The following is a 23,270-nucleotide window of genomic DNA, read 5'->3' as shown; positions in this document are numbered from 1 at the left end:
GAAAGAAAGAAAGAAAGAAAGATGCATATATACATAGTTTCTCACCTGGCCACGGAGTACATAAACAGGAAGTCATTATCAGGTGACCCTGGGTTTTTCCCATAATCCATGTATTTCTTCTGTGTTGTGTTTTTAATGTCTTTAATGACTGACTCCATCTCTTTACTCAGATTTGACTCCACCTGAGTAATAAAATAAAAAATAAAATGATGTTTTTCAGAGTTTGCATCTGTTCAGTCCTAACATGCACATCTGTGACTGAGACTGTGTGTTATGTAATGTTAAAGTTACAGCAAGGTTTGGTGGGCAATGAACATTCAGATGGAGGTAAGTGGCACAACAGTTCTCACTCTGAATCAGGGCGGAGGGATGAGATGAACAGAACAGAAATGCGGGCACGGGCGAATGCTCTTAATAAATACCAGTATAGGATCTTTCTGCTTTACGCTGCCGCTTACTGGGAAAATGCCCAGCTGCTCCTGAAGGTCCTCCACCTCCTTTACCAGCGTGGCCATGCTCTTGTTGCTAGGCGCGTGCCAAGCGCCCGCCTCCGTGCCACGCCCAGGCCGACAGGGCAAGACACTGTTGGCGAACTGACGACAGAGCGGGCAGGTGAACTCACCCTTATCCACCGAAAAGCCCTGCAGAACCTGGTCATTCTGAAAAACACAGATGTTGAAAGCGTTTATAATTAAATAAAGGGTAATGAGGGTTTAGTCATAAATTTGACCTTGGCAAATTTGACCGTCTCATTTTTGACCAAGGACCACCCACTTGAACAGAAAGAGACCATCTGACTTACAGTCATCTCATTTAAATAACTAGATATTTTGATTTGCCATGACAAAAAAAAATTGTGAGGAATTTCCAACTTGTGTGATTAAAAATAGACAAATTTTGGTCAAATATATTTTGTTGCTGCAAATATCTGTATAACACCTTTTTACAAACCTGTAAATATCTTTCAAACATTTGATGACATAAGCCTTCTAAAACAGCCAATTGCAGCCAACATGTCACTAGTAGGACTGTTAAACGATTAATCACAATTAATCGCATCCAGAATAAAAGTTTGTTTTGTCTAATGTTTTTCTGTAGCAAAAACTGTGAAATTATTCAAAGTTACAAGTTACAACTTGATGCATTTATGACGCATACGTTTATCACCTACTTGTGATTAGGCTGTCAAGTGATTAATCGCGATTAATCGCATCCAGAATAAAAGTTTGTGTTTACATAATAAACGTCTATGTACAGTGCATATAAAATTTGTATTCATAAACACATGGACAAATTATATTTAGGAAATATTTACATGTATTTATTTATATTTACCGACCAATAATTTAAATTATATATAAATCTTTACAGTTTATATTTTCTTAAATATGCAGTATGCATGCATGTTTTTATGAATACAAAATGAATATGCACAGTACACAGACATAGTATGTAAACACAAACTTTTAATCACTTAAAAGCCCTAATCATAAGTAGCCGATAAACGTATGAGTCATAAATGCATCATGTTGTAGCTTGTAACTTTAAAGAATTTTGCCGTTTTTGCTACAGAAAATACATCAGACTACCTTGTGAACAGTCAGTGGGTCTACAACCTAAGGATTTAAGTGCTGATAACTAAAGTTAAAGCGCCGGTTTTAATGTCTAATAATGTTACAGGTTATTAAACAGATGGTCATGTCAGACTTTCTTATTTGCATAAACACAAAGTCTCTTAAAGATTCAGTTAAGAAGAAACTAAACGATTGATGATCAATCGATTACAGATGTAAATTGCTTAGTTTTTCTTCTTTCTTCCTCACTCATCTCTTATGTTTTTATTTAACTTGATACCCATACATGGAGCAAAGCACTGTGGTAAAACAATACAAGGAAAACAGATCATTACTGCTAAAACTTTGTTTTATCCGACAGTTGGATAGATAAAGGGAATCAGATTGATAAGGTTTCTGTGTGTAACAGTCAGTGATGGCAGGTCCAACGGTCTGGGGTTTGTGGTTCACCGGGTCTCAGCTGCTATGGGACATTTTAATAAATGATGAATGAGGTTTGAAATTCAGCTGACAGAGCATGTGAACACTGAATACTGAATGTGCTCTTTGACAGGAAAGTCAAAAGACAGACTGAAAGACTCCACATGAATCTGAACTGACTATAAATCTCAGTTCAAATAACTTAAGCCTCAATCGAGTGATAAAGCTGAAAACCTGTCCAGTCTTCAGCTAAAAGAGCTGCTGGTCTCTCACCCGTAAAGACTCCATGTATGATTTGTGACAGTCTATATGCAAGGTGTGGCCACACGTCTGCACATAAACACCACCGTCCCAGCCAATAGACACAGACTGCAGACAGGAACTCTGGAAATACAATCGCATTAAAAAACAACACGCAAGTATACAACTTTCATATGCAGTGAATGAAGAGAAATATGTGTGTGAATATTTGTGTTTACAATGACATGCGCTATTCCTTCGGTAAACTGTTATTTTGCTGTTTGAAAATGTACAAGTAATTTACAAGGCACAATAATGCAAGTAAAACAAAGGTTTGTGTTTTAGAAAGTGTGCACATACATCTTTAAAGTAGCGTTGCATAATGGATAGTCTAACATCATGGGTCGCTCCACATGTGTCCTCGGGATAGATTTGTTCTTCGTCTGTAGTAGGCAATCGCTTTGGTGTGTCACTACGACAACGGTGTCCCAACACTGTAACGCACACACACATATGAACTCTATGACTGAAAATCATATGCTAATTAAATGCCCTCATAACATTCATGGCACTTGTTATTAGCATACTGTAATGAAGTGCCACGTCAATGTCAAAACTCAACCCGCGACACGTCACAGACTGAATAATCAGCAAAAAAATATATTTTTAGACCATTCACATCAGCAGCCTGTTAGTCCATCTGAACCAAGTGCTCAGATGACTGCTACAAACACATGAAGGCCATCTTGACATTGAGACTGTGTGTTAAAAGACCAGTGATCTTTAATAAAATGATATGATATATTATCAGAGCGTTGGGACAGGAGAGAACAGGGTGAGGCCTGCCTGATGAGGGGTCACAACACTTGACAAATGAAGCAATTTCAATCCTGCTGTTAATACAAGTGAAGCAAAGCAGTTGAACTCAAAGCCGTGTGCGGTTTAAGCCACCGTTAAACAGCTCCAACGACCCGTACCACAGCAATCTGAACCTGTAATGCAACACTGTAAAAAATACAAATATTATGTTAAAGTAGAAGCTTTCCCAATGGCTGATTTTGTTGGTTCTTCAAAGTGTGGAAATATATTAACTAGTAACTGTGCACATTTCTGGTGCCATCTGCACATTACTTTCTTGAGGCTCAATGACAATCATCCATAATCACGTGACTGACTAAAACGTGTTTCCACAATGCCCATTACAAGGAAACCTTCACAGAGATAATTGGGAATGCTTACAGATAGCTCTCACTAGCTAATCTGAACCTAATTGGTCTACTGGGATCACATTTACAAAGCAGGTGCAACTATGATAAGTGGAGTCCCGCAGGGCTCAATCCTCAGACCGCCTTTATAAATGTGACGCATTGTTAATGTAATTGTTGGACCAGCGATATCAAATACAGGTGATACCTGATGAAGCCTGCAGCAGTACCACTAGTCCTGTGGGTCTGTCTTCAGTGGATGGTCCACTCTGACCGCAGATCACGCAGTCATACAGAACCTCAGAGTCCAGAGGTTCTGATGAGCCCACATCCATCACCGCATCTGACTCAGGTGATTCTAAAGGAACACACATAATCAAACAGCAAATAAACTTAGATAACACATCATAGACATAATAGCACTGTTAGACTGGTAGATCACGAAACCTCCCGTCAGATTCTAAACTGGTACTCAGTGGTGGGCTGGAGTATGACCACACACACACACACACACATACACACACACAAAAGCTCTGTGTCAAAACCTAGCAAATCACTTGTGCAACTTGTACTTCTTCAACGTATAATAGCACAATAATAACATCATATCATGGTAACCAATTAGAATCATGGCACATAAATACCATAGTATAACCATCACTTTCACGGTACTGTACTTTCTTGTAAGGAGTCTGGTGTTTTCATTGAACTCAAAATCTGAACCCAGTGAAGCCAAGCATGACAGCCCAAGAGAAAGAAAAGGATACAAGTCTTATAACCGAACATGAGTAATGAGTGCAGTATATTGGCAAAAACTTAATTATGTATATAATGTGGATGCAAATAATAGTATTCGCCCTCTACTAGTTAAATGAACAAACAGTTAATAGAGGTTCAGGCGATCATGCATTAAAAGCAGTAACAACAGGTCTAATGTAGTGTGAATGCATCGTACACTTGTGATATGTGCGAAGGGAAATAAACCATTCTGCTGCCTTTCAAGGTCAACATCCCAAAACGCTCTTTTGGAGATAATTTCAGGACAGTACTTACCCCTGTAAGTCTCCGTAAATGGAAGTGAAAATGCTTTTGCTGGGCCTTGTTAGTAAAACTGCACTAATTTTCCTGGCAAAAGCACGTAGAATCATCCTTTCAATTTTGTTACGGGGCAACAGCAAAACAGCCGGCTCTGTTGAACAGGACACACTGCGCAAGATACTGTGTAATGAAAACACACCGTGGTATAGCAGTCAGCGTGTTTCGAGCCCACTGAATGATGGAGTCACTTAATAACCTTAATAAACACCTTAAAAATCAAAAACGAAATGAGATTTTTGTGTCAAACTTTCACCGACACCATTAACACGACAGTCATAAAACAGCACATATCTACAGTCCCACACTGCCATATTCCACAGGATTAATTACTTCAGCTAAATCACTCCTAAATGTTAAAAACCATGTTCAATTTCAGAGCAAATAGAGGGTTTGTAAATGTCAGTGTGCGTTAGGATTGATTTATTGCCTAAGCTGGAAAGAGAGAGTGAGAGAGAACAGGAAGTCATTGGGGAAATGAAACATTTGTGTAAGAAAGTTAATGTGACAGTGTTTGCCTGAGGCGGTCTGTCAGAACCCGCTGCCCTCTACACTCACCCGTCCTCAAAGAACACTCCGAAACTACATACAACAGCTAGTCTTCACACGTCAACATTCATGATCATTGTACACAGTTCAAAAGGCCAAACGTTCAGATGGTTTTCGGCTAAATTTTGATTTTCTATCCATTTCAGTCCGGGAGTCGTCTTTTAGCAGGAAGACACAAACCCTTTACATACAGACGTCTGCCGGTCAACACATCATCCAGGCAGTTCATCACTATACACGTCATGGGCGTCGGAACCGTTGTATGCGTGTCACTTTTTAAGACCAATGACATTGGACCCACTCACTTTTAACGTCCCTCATTGAGCGCAGAGCGCAGTCAGTCAGATCCATTCCATTTGAGGAAGCTTAATAAATGAAACTCCATTTTGTGTATTAGCAACAGCCTTGACTACCACACTTCCTTAAATCTATTTCACATGGCTCATTCGAGTCCATATAAATTCAACTCCATTCCGTTGCGACACACACTGAAAAAAGATTTTATTATGCAAATGTACTGCTAAAATTCAAGTACAACTTACTAACCAGAATAAAGTCAATTCTACATATGAAATACATTTACTATTTGTTAAAGTATTAAGTAAATATTACTTGAAGTAAACAAATAAAAAACGATTACGTTGAATGAAAACGCGTCTAACTCAAACTTCACGGTTCACTTACTTTCATATTAAAATATACTATTTTTTACCATTATAGTTGGTCAAGTGAGAAGAGACTGGTGGTCTCTGTACCGGCATTAGCACAGCTACTGCTCAATACTCCCTCAGCCTAGGCACAAGCACTGCTCTTCTGAACAAGGATAAGCACAAAAAAAAACTAACTCTCCTAAATCTCAAATATAAATCAACACAAAACACGAATAAGTCTTTCATTTGACTGAAAAACACTTAAAATGACAGTTAATCTGGAAAATTAATCTCCTAATGCAGTCAGATGCAAAGCATGCTGGGAACTACAGATCAACTGCCAAGGTAGTTATATATACAAAAATTATTTATGTAGTCTCAACACAAAATAAATAAGTAACCTTAATTTTACCAATTTAAATGGGGTTAACATAATACAATTGAATTGGATTTACATAACATTTTGTTCAATTAAAATGACTCGAACAAAATAACTAAAATCTTAACAAAAATTAGTAGATTTTATTTCCAAAATTTTTACGTTATTTTAACTTTTTTTTTTAAACAGAACATAGTGCAATTTTAATAACCTATCTTCATAAAATGTACTAAGGCACATAATATTTTTTTCAATGCAGCAAGGTAAACAAAGTATTGCTGTACATTATACAATAATAAATCAAAGGGTGTAAATGATAACATTTATTAAAATAATAAAATGGATGCCAACTGTTTAAAATATTTTCTTCGTTTTGTTGAAAATAAGTATGCCTGTATAATCGGACGTGATGTTAAAATGTAAAACAGCGAGTTCGGCAAGTCGGATTCTAAATTACGTCGTGATGGTGTCAAAACTAGTTGTCACGTGTGTCTTTAACACCACACCATTGAAGTTGCTGGTAAAAGCGCGTGGTTTTTACACTCTTAAAATTCTGAGGGCGGACCCACCCACATTTTTCATACTTCCGACGTCCATGATACATATTAAAAAAGATTTACAGTATGAACCGACAGATTATCAACAAATAAAGCAATTAACACACAGCAATTAAGCAACTTAATTTAGGAGACATTTTCATAGTAACGTATGAGATCCTGAATATTTATGATACCGCTGGTAGGGGTTTTAAGGAACCTCAAGATTTTATAATAACGTCAAAATTATAATATTATGATGTAGTGTGGCTGGGCGTACTGTAGCACGGCTTTTTATCTTCAGCACAATAATATCCATCCAGTGCTCGCAGTAGACATTTACTCGTACATTACATTATACAGTTATTGGCATTGACGTGCTGTTTCATTATGACTTTCTTCCCAATTTAACTTCCACAATGACACAGAATCATTCAAATGCTTGAGATTTTCTTTTCTACAAGAGACAGACGTTATAATAATCATTTCGACTCCTGTTTTGGAGGCCTCCAGTACAGTATTACGACCACATGCACAGAAGCTGTGAATTCAACCAGTTCATCCCATTACAGTGACCTTGGATTCAAATCTGAAAAACAAATACAGGCCTTTAAAGCAGTTCCTTTATTCTGACACACATTTATAAAGCGGACACAGCTCAATGTCAGACAGGACATCACCCGTGAGCTTCTACAGGTAATATTTCAAACCAAATCTCAACGTCACTTTATCTGGTGAAAAATCCCGACAAAGACAAAACCTGTTTCTCCTGGAAGATCTGATAGGGTTCTTATTCAGATAACACTCGCCATGAAACGGTCACTTTCAGGATTTCAGGAGATTGAGTGATTTACATATTTCTCCTGCAGCATCACAAAACATCCTGCAGTGTGAGCCCAAGCCAATGGCAGATATCTGATATACTGCATGCACTGGCTAATATTTATGTCAGTCATGTGCAGGACATGATTTTGATTACAGTCGGACAGTATAAATGCATCATCATTTATGTCTTGTGTCAAAGCATTCTCTGTGTCTGCAGTACCACTAGCAGTTGATCTACACCAACACACACCGGAGCAGATCGGCTCTGAACCGCAGCGATACGGCCCCCGAGATCTCACACAAAGGTTTCTGCTATCAGGACCTGGAGGAGAGTCTCAAGTCACCTTGAGAAAGAGATTACTGCCCACAGCTCCTACCTTCAAGGACTTCTACAAATACACACTCATGTGGCGTTTGGAGGACGTGGTAAACTTGCAGAAGTGTGCGAGCACGGCTGAAAGTGACAAAGCAAGTGACCTTACAAGTAATTGTAGCGTTTTTGCCTATTTTAGTGCATGTGCAGGAGCTGGAACTACCTGGAAAAGGTATTTTTGGGCAATTTGAGCTTAAGAAAAAATGAATGAATTAATAGTTGGTTGTAAATGTGTTCTCTAATCATATAGGTAAGATTTGGTCTTGATTTATTTGGTCCGATTTATTTTTGAAAAAATAAGATATAGGGTACGGCAGGACTATCCTTTAGAACTGATCGGACACTGAAAAGTCCCTGGCGTATCATAAGATCTGGGCCCATGTTCATGAAAAATCTTAGTGCAAAGAGTTGCTCCTAGTAACAAAATTCTAAGAAAATTCTTAGAAAGATGGGCGTTTCCCCCTTAAAATGACAGAAAAGATCCTAGTAAAGAAAAAAGTATTTCATAAAGCATCTTAACCCTTAAAAGAGCTCTTAAGGTCCAAAATTGTTAGGTGTAGGGAGGAGGACTTTTAAGAGAATTAAGAGTTTCTTTAGCAGCAGAGAAAATGTACGAAACACAAAAAGTGAGAAAAAATGTGTTGCACACAAATCATGACAGTTATAAGTTAATATGACACAACACATTAGATCGTGCAGGGATCGTGTTTGTGACCGATCTTATTAGAGACACGCTAACATCTCGACATAGCACAGAAATGCCATATCGCCAGAAATAGGAGTAATCACTAAAACTGATCATCTACTAATAAACAGAAAACTAGCTTATTCTCATGCTCACCAACATCCATGGCGGTCTCCATGAAGCTCTTCTGCCTGGAGGCAAACTCAGCCAGAAGCTTCTGCTGTCTCTCTCTGGCCCTCTGACGTCTGCAGAAAACCATGAGGTCAAAACAACCAAGATGAGAGGCTAATCTCAATTATGAATTATGAAACGTGTCCGTAGGCAAAGATGTTGGACTTTAAGTAAATGGAACTGAAATGTTGCCTTGAAATGAAATCAGTCTGCGGAGGAGATGCATTAGACTACCATCAGAATTTTGTTGATGGGCGTTACTACAGACTCATTCACATCAAGAACAATAATTATAAATATAACCAAAAGAATAACTATATTGGTGTCCACACTAATGGATGATAACTTTGCGTTTCTTTTCGGCTCGCACGCTACATGCGCAAGCTCCTTAAAACTTTGACAACCAATCAATGATCACTTAAAGCCACACACACTCACCTCTCTTCCTTGTCCATACTCTTCTTGTCTCCAGGACTGTTCTTCTTGGGCGGTATGGGTGGACACACTTTCCCACAGATGTCCTGCAGACATCTTTTGCTGTGCCGACTGCGGGTGGCAGCTTTGGCCAGAATTCTTTCGATGGCTGTTATGCCGTCTCCATGCGAGTGCTTGGCCGGATCGACCTCGGCCAGCCAGCTGAGAGACAGCGAGTTCTGTTTGGCAGACAGTTTCTGGTGCAGCTTGACCAGGAGTGACAGCATGCTCTCACGGATCTCCAGGATCTCCGTGACCAGCTGCGGCGGCGAGCCCGGCGGCAGCCAGCGGGACGACGACGACGACTTGGGTCGCGCTGCCTGACTGGCCTCGTGGTTACTGCGGTTTATGATCTCCTGGAACTTTCTCCTGCGCTCGGCTACCAGACTGAACACCTGAGCTTCACGCAGGTTCTGAGGAGAAAGCAGAATAGAATCAGCAGGTAGAACAGCTAGAAGTAGTACATACTGGCGCAAACACGGCACCTGCATGCATGTACATTGGTTTCGACTGGTTTCAACTGGTAAAACATTGTGTAAACAGCACATAGGTCTTGTGATCGATTCCCAGGAAACACACATTAAAAAAATTGTACCCAATGACTTAATGATAAACATAGGCTTGAATAAAAATAACTGAATGACTCAACAGAAGATTTGAGTTTTCTATATATCTGTACATTTATTCATGATGTATGTGAATCACATTTGCAAGAATGTTGACCGGCATCAGAAATGGTGCGTCTGCTTCACACGCACGTGAACTAAAGCGTTATTGAATGTGCCACTTGTCTACAGTGCGATTAATCTGCATGCTCAACTCACGGCTCTGAATGAATATTTAATGATGGGATCAAAACATATTATATCGGCATCCATCACTAGAAACGCATGTGGTTAGAGACTCTTCCCCCACTTACACGCATCTCCGAGCTGGTCTGAGACACACAAATGTCATCATATATATACTGAACACATGTCCACACGTTACAGGACACAACAAACCAAGCGGAAAACACTGGACAGATCAATAAACAAATTAAAACCACACACACACACAAAATGGCACAGGAAACTTAAAGGTACCAGATGGTTGTTTTTATGGACCAGTGCTCATTTACAGTGTAAAAATCTGTAAGACCAGTGATCGTTTTTGATATCCAGACCATCAAAAATGTACTGCCCACAAAAACATGAAATGCATCTCTTTTAAGATTAATATGTTTTCAATTTTCAAATTAAAACCTGTTTATTTTGTGTGGGGCTTGAAGTAAAATTGGCCAGGTGTTATACCATCCTACGGCTGATATTGAAAAAAAAAGGTTAATTTTTGAAACAGGTTATTTTAAATGATTAAAATGAGATGAGGTGTAATCCATATGGAAAAAGCTTTTTTTGTTTTCACGTGACAAAAAAAACATGAAATAATGTCCCAGCAAGGACCCGTGAGATTCCGCGTGACTGTTTTATAGTGTGAAAAGATAAAAAAATTTGATAGAAATTATGTTTTATACATCATTTTTACTGAATCACAAAGAAATGACTAATATGGCATTTCTGAGGTTTACAAAAACGGTAAAAACACTGTAAAGGGGCATCAGGCCTTTAAATGTCTTTAAAAACACAAAAGCAGTGCAGTCCTCTTTCGGATTCTTCCATACACGAAACAGAACTCTGAAAACCATTCCACATGACTTTAAACATTCCCAAATCCCTCTACCTCTCTCCAATTTCCAGTCAGCCTTCTGGAGCTCTGTGAAATGAGAGTGATGTCACCAACAGAACAGAACACAGAGATCAACTTATCATGGGCTCAGACTACACGATATCAGCCCGGTTGTGGTGAAGACAAGAAACGATTGTTGTAACTTGTAGTGCTTCTTAGTGGATTCCGTGTCTGTAACGCTTCACATCATCCCGACAGAAAGACTAGCACGTGTCCTACATACACAGAAGGTCATGCCGAAACAAATGCTGGCAGAACTGGAATTAGCATTAAGCTAGCAAATTATTTGATTATATTGTCCTTCGCTTATGCTTACACTCTTGTTTCTGGAAGACTTCTCGATGAATTCATGCATGTCATTAAGACAGCAAGCAATGTTTGGTCTGGAAGCAAGGTGGAGTCTGACATGTTTTGATACACGTCATGTCAAAATCTGACAGCACTTACTAGGGCCGTATATCGCGATTCACACTAATACCAGTCTAGGGCGATTCTGAAATCGATTCTGTGTTTTATGCACAGCTCTTCCATGAACTACGGCTCTTTGATCAGTAGGAAGTACTGCTCAAACTAAAATCGCTATGAGATTAAGTTGTTTAAAACGTGCATTTGAAAAAGCAACACTCGTCCAACATCGTCATTATAAATATACTTTATTATCATGAAAATACCTAAAAAAGAACAGCAATAAAATAGGCCCATTGGCATTTCCTGGAACTATAGTTGTGTTCCAATGGGATGTGTCACCCTCCGAAGGGCACTTCGGAGTGAAAACAATCATGGCCGCCATATTGAAAGGTCGTTCTAAACCGAAGTGCTCATAACTGGCCACTTCAAAGGGCCCTTCGGAATGAAGGATTTCGAGGGGTACAACTGATGGACACTTTGCGCTCCCATGATTCTTTGCGTGGCGACGGCACCTCCTTATGGGCATGGGACGATGACGCAGGAGTGCACTTCAAGAAACAGTTGTTTGGTCCCCTACACCCTTCATCCCTTTGAAGCTCTCACTCCGGAGGGTAAACCCCTTGAAGGGCTTAGGGCATAGGGATGAGCCCGTCGAAATGGAACGCAGTGCACGCATGTTCTTTGGCCATTTCTGCGCGAGAGCGCCCTCTGGCTTTCGGATGTGGCGGCATTTGACCATAATTCATTGAGAAACTGACCATAAGAATTGCACGAAATATCGTCCCAGCCCCTAGCACTTACAGTCCACCCTACCTCCCTTTTGTGGGTTTTCCTCACATACGATGTACATCTTTTTCCAAACCCATTAAACTCGAGTGAACACAGATTATGCCTCACCTGTCCATAGGTACTGCTCTCCGAGCTGGTGCTGGGTGGAGTCTCTCTTTCTCGCTCCCTCTCTCGCTTTCTCTCCACCTCCGGGGCCGTCTCTGGCACTCGAACCCGCACAAAGTTGATGACGTGATGGAGGTTGGACAAGAGGCTGGTGCCTGGAAACCAGCTGTCATGACAATGCTCCTCAATACACGGCTCCTGTGACAAAAAAAACGGAAGATCTAACAAACTAACAAGAACTCTCCCCTGAAGTTCCTGAACCTCACACGTTCCCAAGTTATGAACATGAACGGTAGTGTTATTGTGGGCAGTGGAAGACAAACGCAAAAAAAGCCCAAATTTAGATTTGTATGTGTGGCATCAGAGGATGAGACCACACCAGAGATGACAGAAAACACACTCACCTCCTCCACTTTGTCCTCCTGAACCTGGTTATCAAGTCCTAGCTCTATAAGGTACAGCACCATACATAACACATGCTCAGACATGTTCTGATGATCCATCCAAATCTATAAAAAACATACAAACACAAAACGCCTGTTGTTAACAGTTATCACAGGTGAGAGAACTTTTCTGTGGATCTGAGCCTTGAGCAATCAGGTGAAAACATTCATTTTATTGTTCTAGTATTAGCATTGATGAGTACAGTCAATACAGTCACCGGAGCATTTTATTCACCTTGTAAAGCAGTGTGAAGATGACTATATGTAGAGTTTTGCAGTGTAGCAGGCGCACCAGTCCTCTATAGCAGGGGTGCAGAGGGGTCCTCTCCTTATAGGGGGGCCAGGGGTTCCCCGTATGCATGCCTGACTGCTTTAAACTACAAAACACAAATTCATTGTTATCATAAATTCGTATCAAAATTACTGCGTGTGTATAATAATGATTAAAATACAAAAGGACGTTGGCTGATGTGAAGCGCACCATTTACAACACACATTACAAACGTGTCATATGACCCCTTTAAGCCAAAGGATACACGAATCGAGCTGATAAAACTTAGATTCAACACACCGGCCCTACTTCTGAATTATTAATGTCGAATGGGTCGTGGGCTATGAAATATTTTACCCTCTTGACAGGTAATCCATCATCCAGCCGCTGGACACAAGCACAAGCCAAAGAAATTCACAAACTGACACAGCAACAGTCACGTACAATATGTTCCTGAGAAAAGCACTGCCACGCTGACATCTTTCATTCAACCGCTGGCTGATTTCATGTCGATCTTGCACTTACGCAGGCTGTGAATTTACTGAGAGAATTTACGATTCATCTGTGCATGTTATTCCAAAGAAATATGTGAATTCATTACAAACCAGTTTTACTTTTTGGCTGACGTTACAATTAATGATATAAAATAGCCACACAATCTTAAAACGAAAGTGCTTCGAAAGGTTCTTCGATGCCATCGAAGACCTTTTGGTTCCATGAAGAACCTTTAACATCTGAACAACCTTTCTGTTTCACAAAAGGTTCTTTGTGGCGAAAACGGTTTTTCAGATTATAAAAAAGTAAGAGAGAGATGGTTCTTTAAAGAACCTTTGACTGAATGGTTCTTTCTGGAACCAAAAATGGTTCTTCTATGGCATCTCTGTGAAGAACCCTTTATATTTAAGAGTGTACTGGATCAGTGTATTCTAGGCTTGTAAAAATATATTGTGGAACAATTCATTGAGGTATAAATCATTTAGATTGACTTACATACAGAGCTTCATAACGGTTTCTTGATTGTTTTTAACGCTATACCATACCTCTGGGGCTATTTTTATGGCAAGAAATCAAGTCCCTAACACTGTCTTTGTCTTTAGCAAAAAGATTTTTAGTTTCTTCCGACTTTCTTGAAATGTCTTTAAAAAAAAGAGTGACCCTGAACATAATTCACTCGGTCACAGACCGACTCTGAATCTCAAGGGCGACGGCGCACCGGAAAATTTCCTCCACATGCGAGTGATTTTTTCCTCCGTTTGGTTTCAGGATGATCAATGGTTACATCCCTGAGAAATTCCAGCCCCGACAGAAGCTGTTTTCCAGCAGCTGTTTCCTATGTGCCTGCATTAAACAGCTTGTAAAGTGCTCAGATTTTCTCATTGAGAACTGTCTTATTATACTGTAAACACTTTTCAAATATACTGTGATTTTGTCAGCGACCGCTTTACACCCCTATTGGACTTTAAAGTTATTGTTTTCCACGTTATAGTTTTTACCCATGACTTACACAAAATAAAAACGACACTACACAACCCTACTAAATGACTTTAAAAAAAAAACAGAAAAGTCATCCAGGAAATATTACACATGCAAAACTAACAAAATGTTATAACAATTAAAATGAAAACCGTTTTTAGACATAAACAGCCATCATCAAGCCTATTATTTGTAAGCCATCCCCTGTCTTTGGATAAAGTCAAGTCGTGTAACCATCCTACTTGTTTGATTTGTTGAACCCATCTCGTTAAAAAATAAATCCTATTTCAGAGGTACGGTACTGTAAAATATGCAGTAAAAGCAGTTTTGTGTTAACTTGATCAGTTTTAACTGTACAGACTTTGCAATGAGCTCAAACATCAGAAGTCTTTATGTAATAAAGTGAATGGTAAAGACCCGTAGACTTACAATGCAGCATATCGATCCATAGCTGACTGCACGTCTCTGCGGTACACTGTGCGTAGAATCACCATTATAGGGTCAAACTCCTTCTCCCACACTTCAGCTGCAAAACACACATGCTAAACGTGAGCTACAGGGAAAACATAAATGTTAACGGCCCGAGTCTTCCCCCGTGTGGTGTGTGGACTGTCAAATAACATATAATAAAGATCACAATACTGTCATACTTAAAACACCAAAGAGCAAAATAGAGCACAAAAGAGTGAATAGCTTGCCTGTAAAAATACCTTACTGTTCAGGTGAATACTTAAAGGGATCCTTCACGCAAAAATGAAAATTCTGTCATCATTTGCTCACTTTCGAGCTGTTCTAAATGTGTATAAATGTCTTTGCTCTGATGAACACAGAGAAAGATATTTGGAAGAATGCTTATAACCAGACAGATCTTGCCCCCCATTGACTCCCATAGTAGGAAAAATTACTTCATCTTCAGTACTTCATTACTATCATTTTTTTGTTCTGTTGAACACAAAAGAAGATATTTTGAAGAATGTAGGACAGCAAACAGTTCCGGGGCACCTTTGACTACCATTGTTTTTTCCTACTATGGTAGTCAATGGGTGTTGACATCTGTTTGGTTATAAGCATTATATCCAAATATCTTTCTCCGTGTTCATCAGAACAAATACATTTATACAGATTTAGAACAACTCGAAGGTGAGTCAATGATGACAGAATTTTCAGATTTGGGTGAAGTGTCACTTGAACAGATTTACATATTAGATATATGTTTGCACACCACTGCTTTGAAGAGGAGCATACTCAGAACACTGTTAGGGCATTAATCCCATTTAAAAATGTTCGTGCATTTCATATTTATCACGTTGTGAATCAGGTAACAGGAAACAATGACACACAAACGTACAAACGCAGAGAGCAAATGGTTGTGGTCAATTCTAAAATCATGGAGTCACAGCGCCATCTACAGGTGATCGAGGCAAAATGATGCATTGATTTTATTAGAAACATGTGCATATGGAATCTAAATAAAACCAACATCTGTTTTAGATCGTTGGACATCAGCAGTGTAAAGCTTTAAAGCAGCAAGAGATGTCAGTGCAGCGTCTCACCTTTAGGCGTGTACATGCCCTGCTGCATGGATCCTCCGGGTTCAAACACTGGCGCTTTAAAATCAGCTACAGCAGACAACATCTCCTCAAAACTACAGCTGCCCGGCACCACACCGCTCTTAGGGTTCGGATTCTCCGGGATCTACAGCTGCAGTCAAGGCCAAACTTCAAAACACAACAGTCCAACACCTCTAGGAATCTAAATACGGAATACAGTTATAAATCCTACAGAGAACTGATCGGATGCTGCACAAATTATCATTGGAAACAGTGTGATTTTGATCATTCATATTAAGATAATTACATTTGAATTGACTTTTTCTCACCCTGACCTCAAGAATCAAAAACAACATTGTGTTTTATGGTGAAAGGATACAAGGTCCAGCAGGGAACTATGGGTGCGATCGTTCATACACAACTGTGACACCATCTCTGCTCTCAAGATTTCATCATCAGACATTCCTGTACAGACACAGACATAAGCTTCCAACTCTAAGCTAACGACAGCGCTAAATAAAACGGTGGGACACCAATTAAACATTTAAGTCACACAAAGGTAGTTGAAAAATGGAGATAAACCACCCAGAGAGAATTATATAAGACATGTTTACATTGCTTTTTGAAAGTTAGGATCCCCACTGACTTTTGCATGAAAAACCGCTTGGACATTTTTAGAGACATATTTTTTAGTTTTCTGTTAAAGGCCATTTCATTAAACAGCAGTTTTTTTATGCATTCAATCATTTAAAATATGCCAAACATGTTAATGGGAGATGTGTTTGCGTTTCATCCAGTGCAAGTAAGAAGTGGATGACATGCACCTATGTGTATTCTGAGACTGCAGAGTAAGACCAGGAAGGTGAGCGCTCCCTCCAGCATGGGTCTCTCCTGCTCAGAGTCCAGCACAGCGTTCTGATGTTGAGACGCCATCGTCAGTAAATCCACCACCTTAAACCTGATAAACGCACACATGACAGTTTTCAGGGAGTGCACCCGAGTGATAGTGGCTGTGTATCATGCAAATAAATGGAATTAGACATGTTAAATCCAGTTACGTGATGCAGTACCTCTCAAAGACAGAGGAAATAAAATAATCTGGATCCAGTCGAGATGCACAAACCTGCAATACAACAAAATGAGGAAAAAAATACATTTTTAAAAAGTTGCAGTCACACAAAATAATGAAATTTAACATGCGTGTCAATTTCTAAGGAATGCTGACAAAGTACTAATGCAAAAGAGAGTTTTATGGTGTGTAAGAATAATGTATGACTAGTAATGTTCACTTGTCAGTTTCATCAGGTGAGCGAGTGATGTGTTACCTGCAGGAGATAAATGTCGGGGTCAATCATGGAGTTACAGAAGTGAGACTGGACGTAGGTCATCGCCTGACCTTTAATCTGCAGTCCATTTCTCACCCACATGTTACTGTGGATCTCAGACAGGCTGGCCTGCACACGCACACACAGATCATATGATGGGTATAACTACCATATCGCAGACAGTAAACATGGTCTGTACAACAAACCAAAGACAATGTATAACTGTAAAAATGTAAGATAAGTCCTACCTCTTGTTAATACTTTTATATTTTTAGGACTACGCGGTTCAATCAACTAAATACATTTAATATAAATAAACAACATAAGTATCACTGTTTTTTTTTTATAAACAATTTGATACTGGACTTGATGTTTAAATATAAATCTAGGTCGAGAAGAAAAACAGTTGGGAGCTACGGTACTCAGGACAGACAAAAATATAATCGACATACATTTGCAGAACTGAAACGTTCAAGCACCCAAAACAAATGAACCGCAAGGTTTCTATACAGTATCAGTGACTGCATCGTTCCACAGCATACAGCTCCGAACACGTGACTCCACCCCGAGTCTTGCGTGATCTAAAATCTTTCAGCATTACCTGTATCTGAAGAGGATGAACCATGATCTTCATCAGCATCTCCTGATCGGGAAGCAAGCTGTCCAAATCCAGACCCTGACACTTTACTGCCTGCAAAACCGCATAATCAGACCAAACCCAAAGACTTAAACAATATTCAAGGCAAAAAATATGTGAAGCAAAAGGAGACTATATTCACAATATAGCCTGTATTTCAGACCCTAATAAAGGCCTTAATAAAATGGTTATTACGTGTGTCATTCTCACGAAACCACCGAAACATCATGGCAGTAAAGATTTTAATTATTAAACATATAATTGCACGAAGCATCATTTGAAATGTAGAAATGAATTATGTATTTTATTGCTTTTTATACTAAAATTATCATTACTGTAACACGCCACGATTTGTCTGAGCGGATTATATGATGTAATTTAAACTGTCATTTTAAAATATTCAGGAAAAAAACAACTGGATGTTCTTCTAGATGTTCTCAAATGACGAAATATGACAAAAAAATAATTGACAATAGTCTTGTATAAAAAAAGTCATATTTAAAAGACTGTTTAAATTTACATTGTTTATTTTTACATAAAGTTTGATTTTATTTGAAGAAACACATTCGCCAGTACCTGTTAATTAGCTAACAAGGTAACAGATTATATATATATATTTTATTATTATTCTCCATTTTTTATTAATATTCGCTCGTCACACTGTGTACACAACATTTTCATTCTCATTACCGATACATGTAGTTTTCTGCATTAAAAAGATGTGACGTATCATTTTCAATCAAAATATAGTTCATTGATGTCTAATGATGTACGATTATTAAAAACTTGCTTGGGCATCATGGCTTCGCTTTTTTAGCAAAACATGCGATAGAGTTGACCATTTTAAATGGCCTTTTTTGAAAATAAAAAAAAGTCCAAGTTGTATCAAACTGTCAGTAAAAGTTTTGAAATTAATGCTTTTAATAGTCCTACCTTATTTAATGAATCAAAAGGAAATTTGTTGACGCGAGTGTTTAAAAAAAATTTTGTTTGACATCTTAAAACCAAGATTTCGTGATGTTTCCACTTTCCACATAAACATTCAAATGCATATTAACAAACAGAGTTGAACAGGATTCTGGGTGTCAGGATTACCTTGCTGAGGAACATGGCGTAGTATCTGTGCAGAGGTAAGTGAAAGGTCAGCTGGTTGAGTGCAGGCTGTGCACAAAAGAGAAACAGACAGAGGTAAGGTAACTTACTACCGTGAAATCAGGATTTATTACCTAAAAGTCTATAAACATCAGTTTTGTACCTCATCTACAAAGCCGATGGCATCGAACCACATCTGAAGGGTTTCCAGACAATACCGCACCACCGTCTTAGTGTATTCATGCGTCTCCTAAAAACAAGACACAAGCTCATTTGTGTGACCAACAAACACTCATGTCATGTCGTAATGTCTTTGCTTTAAAAGTTTAGCACGATAATAAACACGTTAAGACTTATATGTAAAAATACTGTGATTGTACCACAGTAACCATTTCTATAAACATCAGACAGCTTGTAAAGGTGTCGAATGTAAAAGTGCGTCAAGGACGGTTATCTCACTTTGACTTTGCAGTGGGTGAGAAGGCCCCACATGGGCTGAGCGCAGGCCTCCAGTTCAGCTGCGAATGCCGCGTAATATGTCTGAGACTCAAACTCCACATGCTCGTTCAGTTCTCGCTTATTCAGGTTCATTCCTGATGCAGCAAAATAGAAAGACAGACAATCGGTTACATCAGACTGAATTGCGCCCTCACTGAGGCAGATCAAGGTTCAGTTTTAACAGAGGCCATCAAACCTTACAAACGATCCCATTTAATCACAGCTGCTGACAATACAACGAAATGTATTATTGGTGTTCAGCCCCCGCAGAGGCAAACTATTGATCTTAAATTACAGATCACGTACTGTTCAACTTACTGTACGTTATAAACTCCTATACATCAGAGGTGGATGGGTGATTATATCATGACAGAATTTTTTACGAAAAACCATTCCTTTATTTATTTTTACTTTTATGCTGCAAACGTCTTATAAAAGCAGCAACACACTTGAGATTGGACTAAAGTGTGAATTCAGTTTGCTCCTTCACACCCTTTGCCATGACTATTTTCAAGTATGGCAAGGTACCATACTGTTTTAGACAGCATAAAAACATATTCATTCAATGAGCCATTTTTAAAACTGTCAGAAAAGAAACCATCCTGGCGTATGTTTCCCAAAAGCATCGTTAGCCAACTGTGGTCACAAGTTACATCGGTCGCGCATAGTTCAACGATTCAAGTGTTACCAGAGACCATCGTTCCAACGATCAATCGCAAGCAGCATCGCAAAGTTGTGTGGTTGGAACTACAGGTCTAGAGCTGTGGTTAGAACAGGGCTCCAGACTCACTTTTTTACTAGGAGCACTGTAGCCCCTGACTGAAATTTTTAGGAGCGCAAGCAAAACATTTAGGGGCACACCTTAAATCAGCCTGCGATGCAATTATTCAATTATTTTCGTTCATCCTCGGGCTCAAGAAATCCGTCACAGCAAAGAGCGACTCGTAGTAATGCGCTCACGTTGTGTGTGTGTACTGTAAACTTGTAAACCTGGATTGTGCGCAACGGCAGCCAGAAAACATCAGTGTGCGCAGTTGACTATCAAACACAACCTGCACTGGTGGCGGGTTGCGTTCTACTCGTCTTTCCACATGAAATAACAACGAAGAAATTCCAAATTTGCAGGTCGCACATGCGCGAGTACTTGTAAAAAATGTCGCGCTGTCTCGAAAACTGGTCGCAAAATGCAACCATTTAGTCACAGTCTGGAGCCCTGTAGAAGCATAGTTCCTCATTATTATGATGTATTATTATGTAGAACTACATGCATCATGCTTTTGAGCAAAGCAAGCAACATGCAGTGCATTCTATTTCCATTATTCTAAATTCAATTTGACATCTTTTAGTTTATCAAGAAAATAGAAGCGCTGTTTTTTGAAAAGTGGGCGGAGTGACGTAGGAGGAAATTTACGAATGAATGAAATATTGTGAAATTAAAAAAAATTTTTTTTTTTTAAAAACCGGTGATCAAAAATACGATAACTAAAAAAGTTTTCAGATGCAGCGTATGTTATTTACAGCAATATTATACATTCAATCGATGTGAAAAGATTAATTAGAAGACGGTATTCCTCCACCATCTGTGTGACATATATTGCTGAACCAACGTGGTTCAAATGACAGATGAGCGACAAAGTTACTATGTTTTTGGGAAACAGTCGTGAGTTGCTAGTTAGTTTCTCAAACGATGCATCGTACTTTGGTGGGTGTTCGGGAAACGCACCCCTGGACTCCGAAACAAAATTACTGCAGGATTTCCTGACTGACCTTGAAAGAATGAAACGAAACTCATCCAGAGCAGCAGAAGAGAATGATCCTCCAGGAAACGCTTGGCTACACTTTGGTGCGAGAGGATGTTAATAAAATCACTAACTAAAGGCCAATAAGTGTTATTCTTCAGCAGAGCTTCACCGCAGTTCACCACCACATGACGATTATTCTCCTCATCTGTAAAGAAGTCCAGCGGACGTTTGATTCACAACCCATTCCTTTTATAACGTGATGTTCAGAAATCTAAATAACAGAACATTTCTCAAGAAAACAACGCATACTCTCTTTCAAAAACACCTCTCACCTTGCAGTTCACTCTTGATAAGGCAGCTCTCCATCATGTAGAGAAGCACAGTGACCATGATGTCCAGTAACTGACACTCTTCTGTGACGTGTCTCGCCAGCTCCTCGTTGCTGAAGAGCTGAACGCTGATGTGAACGATTCGGTTGGACATGGTGTCAGACTCGTGACTCTTCATGAGGGTCTTCATAATGAAGGCATAGTGCTGGACAAACGTTTTAGTGAAGGTGATCTATGAGATGGGGGAAAACAGTAATGACATCAGAAACAACTCGCAGCCCGTTCAATGAAATACTGCTAAAATCACTTAATTAACTCTCAGCTTAATGAAAACCAGCTAACAGGCAACGAATCTTCATGTCTGGGTGGTCTCTTACACTAAGCCCCCAACATGACACCATTATGACACATTTTGGTTCGCCCAGAACATTGGCTCATCTTGCATATGATGTGCTTGACCTGCATTGTTTGCCACTAATATGCAAGAAAAAAGCTAAAATCTCTCATTGACAAAGGGACAAAACATTTGAACTCAAAATAATGGCAGAACCATTTTGTGCTGGTAAGACTTTATGGCTAGAAGTTCTTCATTCATACACTCTTGGCAGGTGAGGTTTAATGTTCCTTTAGGACCCTCACATATGTGGCTGTTTAACATTGTATCATTAAATACCTTGTAGTCCTGATCAGGCAACATGTTGAGCAAAAACGTGACCATCTTTTGTGGAAACTCATACTTGATAGTCCAAAACAATAATTCTTCTAAAAAACATTTATGTTTCAAGGTGTCCATTATGGATGGATCTAACAAAACAGGAGAAAAGGAAGGACAGTTATCAAGTTATTGAGTTATTTGGTGGAATAGATAAAAATGTCATGTTATTTTAAACTTTACACAGCTCTTCTCCACAAAACAATAAAGTAGCCATGTCTGTTAAACTCATAAAAGCCTAAAACATCCATATTCATATTCATGCATATTTGCATATTTTCACATAGGATAGCTTTGTTTGAGAAACAGACAGAAATGCAAGTTGTTATTCAGCGAAAACCTTCGAATGACATTTCTTCATCATTTGAGTTGTATCAGATTTGTATTTTTTGTGTTTATGAGTTTCATTAAAGTGATTCCAGATTTGCTGCATCTACACAACAAGACGACATCATCCTCATACCTCAGTTTTTTATGTTAAGGTCACTCTATAGGGAATGTTACTAGTTATTAAAGGGGTCATATGGCGCGAATACGTGTTTTTCTGTGTCTTTGGTGTGTTATAAGTTGCCCATGCATGTGGTAGACACATAAAATTGCAAAAATGAAACTGTCGGAACAAAAGATGCATTCTATTTAAAAGCGAATGCTCACCCAGACCTGCCTGAAACACCTCGTGTAACCACACCCCCAATACCGTTCCAGAACAGTACAATCCGTATATTCAAGTGTGTGCAGCGCATTTCACTGATGACTGCTTCATGAACCTGGGAGAGATCAAGGCCGGCTGTGCACGAAAGCTTTGGTTAAAAAGTGGGGCAATTCCAACCATTACAACTTCGCAAGGACAGTCTGGCGCTTCAGATTCGCAGCCTGTAAGTATATTTTCATTGTAAAAGACTTTGTTGCGGACTAACGCGAGTTGAGTTTGTCGTGTGTTTGTGATCTGCAAATGCAGACACGCGTGCAACGTGAAAAAAGACAACATAAGTCCT

At 39.2% G+C, this 23,270-nt stretch overlaps 1 protein-coding gene across 2 annotated transcripts in view; it reads right to left on the bottom strand.

Annotated features, from left to right (window-relative positions):
* Positions 1 to 23,270, bottom strand: part of ubr3 (ubiquitin protein ligase E3 component n-recognin 3) — a 49,144-nt gene that overhangs the window by 19,507 nt on the left and 6,367 nt on the right. The window contains exons 7-29 of one of the 2 annotated variants that reach the window (XM_057335730.1): positions 22,237 to 22,367; positions 21,567 to 21,795; positions 21,260 to 21,439; positions 19,454 to 19,587; positions 19,158 to 19,244; positions 18,998 to 19,063; positions 17,867 to 17,956; positions 17,266 to 17,394; positions 17,011 to 17,063; positions 16,765 to 16,898; positions 16,320 to 16,405; positions 15,944 to 16,085; positions 14,820 to 14,916; positions 12,882 to 13,023; positions 12,608 to 12,712; positions 12,207 to 12,401; positions 9,141 to 9,589; positions 8,688 to 8,776; positions 3,648 to 3,797; positions 2,595 to 2,728; positions 2,268 to 2,378; positions 423 to 659; positions 46 to 182 (exon numbers count right to left, since the gene is read on the bottom strand). In XM_057335730.1, coding sequence (XP_057191713.1) covers positions 46 to 182; positions 423 to 659; positions 2,268 to 2,378; positions 2,595 to 2,728; positions 3,648 to 3,797; positions 8,688 to 8,776; positions 9,141 to 9,589; positions 12,207 to 12,401; positions 12,608 to 12,712; positions 12,882 to 13,023; positions 14,820 to 14,916; positions 15,944 to 16,085; positions 16,320 to 16,405; positions 16,765 to 16,898; positions 17,011 to 17,063; positions 17,266 to 17,394; positions 17,867 to 17,956; positions 18,998 to 19,063; positions 19,158 to 19,244; positions 19,454 to 19,587; positions 21,260 to 21,439; positions 21,567 to 21,795; positions 22,237 to 22,367 — 3,307 coding nt within the window. The remainder of the gene's footprint in view (positions 1 to 45; positions 183 to 422; positions 660 to 2,267; positions 2,379 to 2,594; positions 2,729 to 3,647; positions 3,798 to 8,687; positions 8,777 to 9,140; positions 9,590 to 12,206; positions 12,402 to 12,607; positions 12,713 to 12,881; positions 13,024 to 14,819; positions 14,917 to 15,943; positions 16,086 to 16,319; positions 16,406 to 16,764; positions 16,899 to 17,010; positions 17,064 to 17,265; positions 17,395 to 17,866; positions 17,957 to 18,997; positions 19,064 to 19,157; positions 19,245 to 19,453; positions 19,588 to 21,259; positions 21,440 to 21,566; positions 21,796 to 22,236; positions 22,368 to 23,270) is intronic. The other variant, XM_057335731.1, reaches the window with a different exon arrangement.

This window comes from Triplophysa rosa, linkage group LG6, assembly GCF_024868665.1.
Source record: "Triplophysa rosa linkage group LG6, Trosa_1v2, whole genome shotgun sequence".
Classification (NCBI taxonomy): Eukaryota; Metazoa; Chordata; class Actinopteri; order Cypriniformes; family Nemacheilidae; genus Triplophysa; species Triplophysa rosa.
Note: the sequence above shows the minus strand (reverse complement) of the source record. Positions and strands in the feature narration are given on the sequence as shown.